Raw genomic sequence first — 9980 nt, 5'->3', positions numbered from 1 at the left:
TAGTTGGTGTACCACTCCCCTCCCTGCAAGACATTTACACCACTCGCCTCACCCGCAAAGCCATCACAATTGTCAACGATGCAACCCACCCCGCGCACTGTCTGTTCAGCCTCCTGCCCTCTGGAAAGAGATACAGAAGTCTCCGCTCCCGCACTACCAGGCTCACCAACAGCTTCATCCACCAGGCTGTGAGACTGCTGAACTCTCTTCCCTCCCGGCTCCTAGCCAGCAGAATCACCAGATTGGCAGAAGTATAGGAAGACAGACTGGACTCTACCCCTCCCACCCCCCTACACTCTCCAACAAGAAAACACTCTCTGAACCAAGAACTGGAAACATTCCTGACTGGAAACAACTACCTCTGCATTGCAATTGCACACACCTGCTGCTACATATTTTTAGTATTTCTTTTAGCATTATTTATATTATTATATAGTAGACTAGTATACTATTTTCCAGAGAACACTGTTGGAACACTTTATTTTATTTATTTTTAGGTCCCTATTCAATATTACCTTATTGTTAGGGCTGTTTTTTGTTGTGCATCTGCACTTTATTGTTGTCAATGTCTACGCATGGGACAGTGTGAAACGTAATTTCAATTCCTTTGTATGGCAAGTACATTTGAAGAAATTGACAAATAAAGTTTTCTATTCTATTCTATTCTATTCTAAAATTTTAAACTTTAGAACAATATAATCAGCTGGATTTATAAATGTTTTTTGTTTGGTTTTTTTTGGTCTGTCTCCGTAGCTATGCAAACTTAAAGTTATGCATTATAAGCAGTGATGGGAATAACGGCGTTACTTTTTTCAGTAACGAGTAATCTAATTACTATTCCTATCGTTACAACGGCGTTACCGTTACTAACAAGAAAATGCAGTGTGGTGGCGTTACTATTTTTCAACAAACAGACGGCTGAAGCTGTGTTCAGTTTACCGCATCTTATTTCAGTTGCACGGAAGTAGCTGTCTACGTAAGTAATCTGGGCGCTACAGCTTTAAGCAGCTGCGCGCGCTCCCGCGGACAGGTGCTCTGGGAATCCATCCTACCTGACAAACCATCCTACCCGTTGTTTCTACGCATGCGCACAACTCGAAATTAAGTGGCGAACCGTCCTACCTTTGTGAATGTGACCTACAAGCATACTTTAACAGCTAAAATTAAGTGGCAAATCATCCTACCTTTGTTAATAAAAGCTACAAACATACTCTGACGGGTACAATTAAGTGCCAAACTATGCTACCTTTGTGAATGTGACCTACAAGCATACTTTAATGGGTCAAATGAAGTGGCAAACCGTCCTGGTTTCATGAATATGAGCTACAAGCATACTCTGATGGGCAAAGTTAAGTGACAAACCGTCATACCTACTTATATTTGTGCTGGAATTATTCTGTGACAGCAGAAATGTGCATAAAGTACTTACGGTAGGACATTTTGCCAAGGTAGGATGGAACAATCACTTTCTGCCCGCCGATCACTTTTTGGCACAACACCTGGAGCTAAGGGAGCAAAACAATCGCATGAGTGCTGCTGTTTGACTGAGGAAGAATAAAGTAGTCGTGGTAAGCCAATCACATGACCACTTCAAGATGACAAAGCAACAAGGTGATATATACCAGTTTTTAAATTGTGTTGATAGGCCACGTAAAGCCAGAGTCATGATAAACGATATATATACGATATCGTCACGTTTACTGTCTAAGGACAGCGCTAGCAAGATCTCTCTGCTTATGAGCAAAAAACAAAAAAACAAAACAAAAAACAGCCCGTTCGTGGAAAAATGCACCATGTCGACCAATCAAAAATGATGTGACAACATGACATTTGGCTGTTTAAGAAGAGGGGGAAGTTTGAGGAGTGACCGCGAGAGAAAGAGAGAGAGAAAGAAAGACAGCAGAAAAAGAGAGAGCGCGAGTTTTGAGATGTGAGATTTGTGACGTTTAGTATGTTTGGAGTGTGTAGTTAATGTGTTGTCTTGTGTAGTTAGTGTGTGGTGTTGTGGATAGTTGTGTGTCAGAACAATGAGGCAACTGCTGAATGAAAACATGAGGAGTAATACACCTGCTGCTGTCAGGCCTGCAGGTCTCAGGCTGTGATGTTCTCCTTTATAGTGGACAAAAATTATTTTTTTGGAGTGGCACAAATAATTTGTGTGGCATCTTATTGAATGCAGAACAGCTAATTGTTTTGTAAATAGTTTGAAATGGTTATACTAAAAGGTAAATGGCTGCAAATAACTTTGTTGTTTGCAAAACTTGTGCATATGATTTTAAAATTCACAATTTATATTTGCATTTAAAGTTATGAAATATGATTCAGTGAACATGTTTGTGGTTGTTACAGTAAAAAATATAACTTTCTACTTGGATTTCATGTTTTTTGTCTGATTTTAGATCAGTGTGTTAATACAGTATGTCAAAATGAAAACATAACTGTAAATTCAGACACGTGAGGTTGTGCTGAAAAGAATGATACAAAACAAGTTAAAGTAAGTAGTTTCTAAAGGTGAAATGTAGAGGTAAAATCAAAAGTAGTCAAAAATGGCCAATTATACCCTGGACCCCAGAGGGTTAAACTTTTTTTTTTTTTTTAAAGAAATGCAATAGTTACTTTTCAAGTAATTAATTACTTTTAGAATATTGTAACTCATTACTAACTCAGTTACTTTTTTGAAGAAGTAACAAGTAACTAAAATTAATTACTTTTTCAAAGTAACTTGCCCAACACCGATTATAAGGGGTGTGGGCAATTTAAGTGACAGGTTTGTGCTCCTAGATGTCTGCCGGTGTCAGTTTGGCCAATTAGAGTCACTGAAATGGATCTCTGGACCTAGATTTTGATGTTCCTTTTAAAGATGTAGTTATCAGACTCATTCGGTTCATGGAAATGAAACTGTAATAAAAGACTAAAGTCTTGGTGAATTGGATTAAGCAGATAACAGCATTTCGCTTTCTTGACCAAGTATGGTCAGTATGAATCTGGTATCTAACCAGATTCATACTCTGGATGGCATTACCTTGGCCTCCAGTAACGCTGTGAGGAACCTTGGAGTCATTTTTGACCAGGACATGTCCTTCAACGCACATATTAAACAAATATGTAAGACTGCTTTCTTCCATTTGCGCAACATCTCTAAAATTAGAAATATCCTGTCTCAGAGTGACGCTGAAAAACTAGTTCATGCATTTATTACTTCCAGGCTGGACTACTGTAATTCATTATTATTAGGATGTCCAAAAAACTCACTGAAAAGCCTTCAGCTAATCCAAAATGCTGCAGCAAGAGTACTGACAGGGACTAGAAGGAGAGAGCATATTTCTCCTGTTTTGGCTTCCCTTCATTGGCTTCCTGTTAAGTCCAGAATTGAATTCAAAATCCTGCTCCTCACATACAAGGTCTTAAATAATCAGGCCCCATCTTATCTTAATGACCTTGTAGTACCATATCACCCTATTAGAGCACTTCGCTCTCGCTCTGCAGGCCTACTTGTTGTTCCTAGAGTATTTAAAAGTAGAATGGGAGGCAGAGCTTTCAGTTTTCAGGCCCCTCTTCTGTGGAACCAGCTTCCAGTTTGGATTCGGGAGACAGAAACTATCTCTACTTTTAAGATTAGGCTTAAAACTTTCCTTTTTGCTAAAGCATATAGTTAGGGCTGGACCAGGTGACCCTGAATCCTCCCTTAGTTATGCTGCAATAGACGTAGGCTGCCGGGGGATTCCCAAGATGCATTGAGTTTTTCCTTTCCAGTCACCTTTCTCACTCACTATGTATTAATAGACCTCTCTGCATTGAATCATATCTGCTATTAACCTCTGTCTCTCTTCCACAGCATGTCTTTTATCCTGTCTTCCTTCTCTCACCCCAACTGGTCGCAGCAGATGGCCGCCCCTCCCTGAGCCTGGTTCTGCCGGAGGTTTCTTCCTGTTAAAAGGGAGTTTTTCCTTCCCACTGTCGCCAAAGTGCTTGCTCATAGGGGGTCATATGATTGTTGGGTTTTTCTCTGTATCTATGAAGCTCCTTGAGGCGACTTTTGTTGTGATTTGGCGCTATATAAATAAAATTGAATTGAATTGAATTGAATTGAATTTGGGAGCATGGAAAACAAACATGACAACAGCTACAATGCTAAACACAACTCATATACAAAGACAATTCCATTAGTACATAGTTTCCTTCTCATCTGCTTCCTGTTATGCATTTCAATAGCATGGCCTAGTTTAATTATGTGCATGTCTCCATTGTCTAAATTACCAAAGATATAAACTAAAACATACTGCAAATAATATTTATTTCTAACAAAAAGTAATATTAAAGATTTGCATTTCAAACCCAGAACAGCTATATTTATAGCATATGTCTACAGAAATTAAAAGAAATTAAACAGTCAGTTTAATAAAAATATCCACTCCAGCCCTCATTGTTCACATAAAATGTAACATGTAACAACGTAATTTTATTTTTTATTATATGAAGAAATCAAAAAAACTTTATTATTTTGGAGTACCATATCTACCTGATAGATTAATGTTAAAAAGTCGAGCCAGAATTTTATACTTAAAAAAAAAGACTTCACAGTTCTGACTTTGGAGACTGTGATTCCTCGACTCATACAATTTTCACATATTGCCCTAATCCTCTTCCACAGATAACACTCTAATCAGACTGTAAAAATTCCAGAGCAATTAGAGCATTAATGGATTTGTCAGTGAAACTGAAGAGTGCAAATGATCTGCAGCATGTGATGACGCCATCTAGTGGGTGTCTTCTCCGATCAACTTTTAAAGTCAGCGAAGGGACTGTTAATGTGAGGGAGGGAGAAGAAGAGAGGTGACTGAGTATCTTCTGGTATTTTTTAATCTCCTGCTCCAAACACCTACCCCTTAATTCCCAATTAAGGACACAGCCTGTGTGGCAAATGAACTGGCAAGATGGCAACACAGCTCCCTGATCTTTTAAAGAACAAGGCTATTAGCCTCTGCACGTGAGATATAACAGGTATAACCGCATGGGCTACAGCCCAAATAGCCTCCCTCTGAAACTATTTGATTTGCACACAACCGGTCCGGGAGAGTGCGACTAATCCAATCCAATTTCCGGACACGTAAAAGGCTCGGTGATTCATTGAAAAAAATCACCAGAGACAATGTGCCGAGCTGTGCAGCTACACCTCCTGGCGTTTCTAATTTCAATAACGAAATAGGCAGAGTTACGGCTGCGCTGAGAGCGCATCACATGTGTCCATAACGACGCTTTTCGCACAAGGGAGTCGTGTTCAGAGAAAACGGTTTTTATTGACGTCAAATGGATGTGTGAATGACTTTACCGCATGTGCAGGCATGACAGCAGCGATCAGAGCTGCCAGTTCTGACCAAAGGAGCATCGAGATCTTCAGTAGACTGTAAACCAGTGAGGCTGTCCAAGAGGTTTCCAATTAGCCAGGACTGTGAGATTTTATTTGAAACTTTAATGGAGGCTCGACTCCTCCAAACTCATTGTGAATTCATTTAGTTGTGAGGGGAGAGAGGGACGCTGCATCCCGCTTCTGACAGAGAGACCACTTGTACCGCCGTCACAACTGTGCCAAGAGACAGGGAGTCTTTGAAAGCCACCGGAGCGGACCCGACCGGCATATCAATCAGCGTCCCGGAGAGCGACTCGCTAGGTTCGCACTGGTAATAAAAGGTATTGTCTCAGAGGTCTGTGTGCCGGGAACAGAGAGGGGACATGGCACTTTTCCCGCTTGCAAACCGGAGGATAGCAATAGTAGGTGGCAAACGAATGTAAAAGCCAGTTCCCCCTCGTCTTGCCACGGGTGCGCACCGGCAAAGAGGCGCAGGACACGCAGGATCATCGATTCGCACTTTGTGATTTTTGCGCTGCGTAACCTATGTGACAAGAGCGGAGAGGAAACGGTGAACGGTGGGATTAAGGCGTGCGTCTCCTAAACTAAACACTCAAATTCTCAAACCATGGACGCCAGGATATTATTTTTTCTTGTTTCTTCTGCGGCATTTCTTGCTGAGCTGCACTGCGCCTCGCCAAGGACCACATCGGGGACGGATCTGCCCGCCATCGGCTTCATCAACATCAGCAACATCAGCGGGGAAAGCGGCGGCAAAAAAGACTCGAACCAAACCCAAATCTCCAGGAACAAGAGGAAAACACTGGCCGTGGATTTTGCGGTCCCCTCTCTGTTGCGCTATTATCTGGCGGAGTTCATAAAGAGACCCTTAAACGGCGACTGCCAGACTTTTAGCGGATGTTACACGGTGCGCGCAAACTTAAAAATGCAATGCATACCTTTACAGAAAACCATTTCTACTTTTGTGGACCTTAAGTCTGCAGCGGAATCAGCACTGAGGAACGCGTCTGCTGATGGACAGTTCCCCTCCTTCTACAAGCGACCGCTGACCAAAGTTCTGAAATTGGGCTTGACGAAGGCGAGCAGGAAATCTAACCAAGTTGTGGTGGAAATAGGAGAGGATTTAGTCAGGACGGGATGCGGGGGTCTGTCTGTGTACGAGGAGGCCCCGGTGTACATCCTGGAAATGGACCTCACAACTATTCTGGAGTGGTGGCTCGGCGCTGAGGGGGGGCGGCTCAGGGTCCGGCTTATGCCCGAGAAAAAGGCGCAGGTGCCAGGGATTGAGGATCGGTACACAGCAGCCATTCGAGCTTCAGACCCCCGCCTCTACCTCCAGATATCCTCCGCGGGTGAGTCCCTCTCTTCCACCCTCCCTTCGCGTTTTGCTCTCACTCTTTTGCCATGCGGCTCCCCCACACCCCCAGATTCAACTCGCTCACGGTTGTGATTTAAGTTCTGATGTGATTAATTTTTGATGCCGAATCCAGCGCGCTTTGGCTGGCTTCAATTGTGGTAAAGAAATGATAGCACACGGAGGAAGATCTGTTATTTGGACTGCTCTGATGGGAAAATGATGACTGAGGTATAACTACGTGTGTGCATGTGTGTGCGCGAGAAGAAAATACACGGGGATTTCATACATTTAGTTCTGTTGCTCTGATTCAGAGGGCTCTCCAGACCCCTGTTTTATTATTGATGCCCAGAGCAGCTCTGAGAGATGAACTGAATGTTGATTTAATTTCCAAACACTTTGATTATTTCCACTTGGGATCCATGATATGTATATGCAGCATCTTTAGAGGCTTCTATGTAATCAGTTCTGAGATGATAATTATTATTTCATTTGAAGAGAGGCCTCATTGCTTTATATTAACACGTCTATACTGCATAAGGATGACTATAGGGTATGCAATGATGCTTAAGTTGGAAAGGCCCCATCAGGGATTTATTTTTTAACTCCACTGGCTTCTTCTTAAAGACACCTTCTCAATTCCCCAAGCTAACCTGTACTACAGGTAGGGTGGAGATTTGAGAAAACAGGTTTTATTTTGATTAGGCACAAATTAAGCCGTTATCTCTAAGAAAGCTTTAGCACTCAATACTCAAGGGTCCTTCCCCCGTTCTTCTGAGCATCGGCACAATCAGTGTAATTGCTTAATCACTTTGATGAGGGAGGCTGGCCCAGAAAAATGCAAGGGAATCCATCAGACAAAAGAAGAGGCTGGCTAGGCTGGAAAGAAGACACCCAGCACCACCACCACCCCCACCTCAACCACCTTTTCCCCTCAAGGACTGTGTGCACATAGAAATGTATGCAAAATACACAGTGAAACTAAGAAAGCCATGAATGTACAATATGCAGTAAGTTATTGTCAGTGCTGGTTGCCACGTTAGGATTTCATTTGACATATGCTGTTATTACAAGTAGAGATGAAACACTTCAGTATGTCACACACACAAATCTGAGACTGTTGTAGAGAGGCACCTGAGTGGACTACCCGTGCAGCTCCCGGCAGGGATTCCAGCAACACAGCTGGTGGTGTTAACAGGTGGGAACCCATCTTGCGTTGATGCTATGATATGGTTTTTGCAGTAAACACATCATTTTTAGTTTATTTTTTAAAAGCACCCCTTTCACATTGTGACATTTAAGCGATACTTGAGAAAAACACTGAAGCCTACAACTTCCAGCAGCTCTGTTGCAGATCAGGATGGTTGCTATTGTGTGACTGTAAAAGAAACAACAGGTACAGAAACAATGTGACATCTGCACAGGGAGGAAGTCAGAGCACCTGGATGGGTCAGCAAAATTTTGGACTTTGGCAAAGGATGTTTCCTTTCACTTGTCATTATGCTTTTGACACGCCTTCATGATAACCATGGTCTGTTGCTGAAACTATGATTTTCCCAAACCAGCTTGTGAACCAAAACAAACCCAAAAGTCATAAAAATGCTCACATCAGCGGTGTGCTTATGTAAGCATTTTTAACACCCAGCTTCTTTTTAATTGAAATGGAGGTAATATGTCGGCTCCCGGCAGGCTTTCTGCCCAAAACTGTTTTGAGTGTTCGCAGGTGGGAAGCCAGCAGGGGATGTTTTTTCTTTCCCCTGGGGGACTCAGCTGGATTTTTTTGAGAGCACCACTTTCTTTCACTTTAAAAACCACTAAGAGGCTCTTACTTGCCATTTTCGCACATGTGAAGCCAAACCTTAACCACAACTGTGTCATATCAAAATAGTTTTATTTGCCCAACACTCTTTCTGACATATTTGTCCAGCTGACAGGGATTTAAATCAGCTGAAGCTCCTCCTATATATCATTCTGGGGGACCATGACATCTTTAAGCAATACATTTATTATTTATTCGTTTAATTTTGAGGAGAAGATGACATTCACACTTCAGCAAACTGGGTTTATGTGTGCTGCACTTATGTAAAACCAAAGAACAGCAAAAAACAAAAGATATAGACTTCAATGAGCACTTACAGGATTTGATTGGAATAAATAGACTACTGTCCATTGTTTATTACATCCATGATCATTTCTCATTTCGCCTCTATGCCGCATCCTTACATAACCCTAAAATTGATCACATATTTAATCATTCAGGAAGAGTGCTGCTCAGAGGTGCTTCGTATAGGAAGCTTTGGCGAGAAGATATAGGCGTATCCTTTCATTTCAAATCTGTTGGTAGGGGGATGCAGTGAGAGCAAAGCATCAAAGTAGAAAAGGCAAATAGTAAAAAGACTGTTCTTTCACACTCTAGCTCATTTTTCTCCTACTGTATGAAATAAGAAAGCAGGAATCTAAGCACAATGTCAACGTATGACAGAACATATAATATTATTGTTTTCTCTCTCAAACACACACACACACACTCACACACACATATATATACACATCTTAGAGGCATGCTGAAACCTATTTTCCTTACACCAAAAGAAAACTGGATGTGTTGCCAGTAAAAGTACACACTTTTTATGATTCAAGTTGACAGACCATAGACAGTATGAAAGAGGAGCATAGCTGCCGTGACATCACCCAGCGGTTTCTGAAGTCCTACTTAGAAGGCTTGAGGAGCATTTTCTCCGTCACCATTGTCCTGTTTTGAAACTGGATGTGAAGAAAGGGGTGGGTCTGATTATGAAACCATATACTGTAGTTTAAGAGTGTTCTACTGTTGCCTCTGTGTGATGTCAGTGAGTGTGGAAATCCCCCTGATGCCCAAAGTTCTAGCTGTGAGCACAGCAGCCCTCCTGGTCACTACCAGTCGCAACAACACTGAAAGTGGAGTAGAAGGGAGCTAAAACATATTCTTATCAAATAAGAGGCACCAAGGGCTAGTATAAGAAATCCAAGAATAACAATATAAAGTTACCATAGCTAACTAGCTAAACCCTCTAAGGAGATTTTGCCTCTGATCGCAGTGCTTTCATTTTTCTACCTACTGTATACAAGTGGGACTGCACATAGTGTTACACAGTGGCCAGTTTTGGTCTGCATATGCTACAGGGAGGTAATGAAGTTAGCCTATTTTAGTGTTTTAGGTTTTTGCGTTGGATTGTTAAAACAATAAATCATGTGTTGTCTTCAAAAAAACAAAACAAC

General features: G+C 41.8%; 1 protein-coding gene across 4 annotated transcripts in view; it reads left to right on the top strand.

Annotated features, from left to right (window-relative positions):
- The first annotated feature begins 5142 nt into the window (after positions 1-5142).
- alk (ALK receptor tyrosine kinase) overlaps positions 5143-9980 on the top strand; it is a 419315-nt gene continuing 414477 nt past the window's right edge. For 3 of the 4 annotated variants that reach the window (XM_084914796.1, XM_084914794.1, XM_084914793.1), the window contains exon 1: positions 5143-6720. In XM_084914796.1, the coding sequence (XP_084770922.1) occupies positions 5976-6720 (745 nt within the window). In that variant the 5' untranslated portion in view covers positions 5143-5975. The remainder of the gene's footprint in view (positions 6721-9980) is intronic. The other variant, XM_084914795.1, reaches the window with a different exon arrangement.

Source organism: Perissodus microlepis, chromosome 19 (genome assembly GCF_051167445.1).
Source record: "Perissodus microlepis isolate ML-2025 ecotype Zambia chromosome 19, ASM5116744v1, whole genome shotgun sequence".
NCBI lineage: Eukaryota > Metazoa > Chordata > Actinopteri > Cichliformes > Cichlidae > Perissodus > Perissodus microlepis.
Note: the sequence above shows the minus strand (reverse complement) of the source record. Positions and strands in the feature narration are given on the sequence as shown.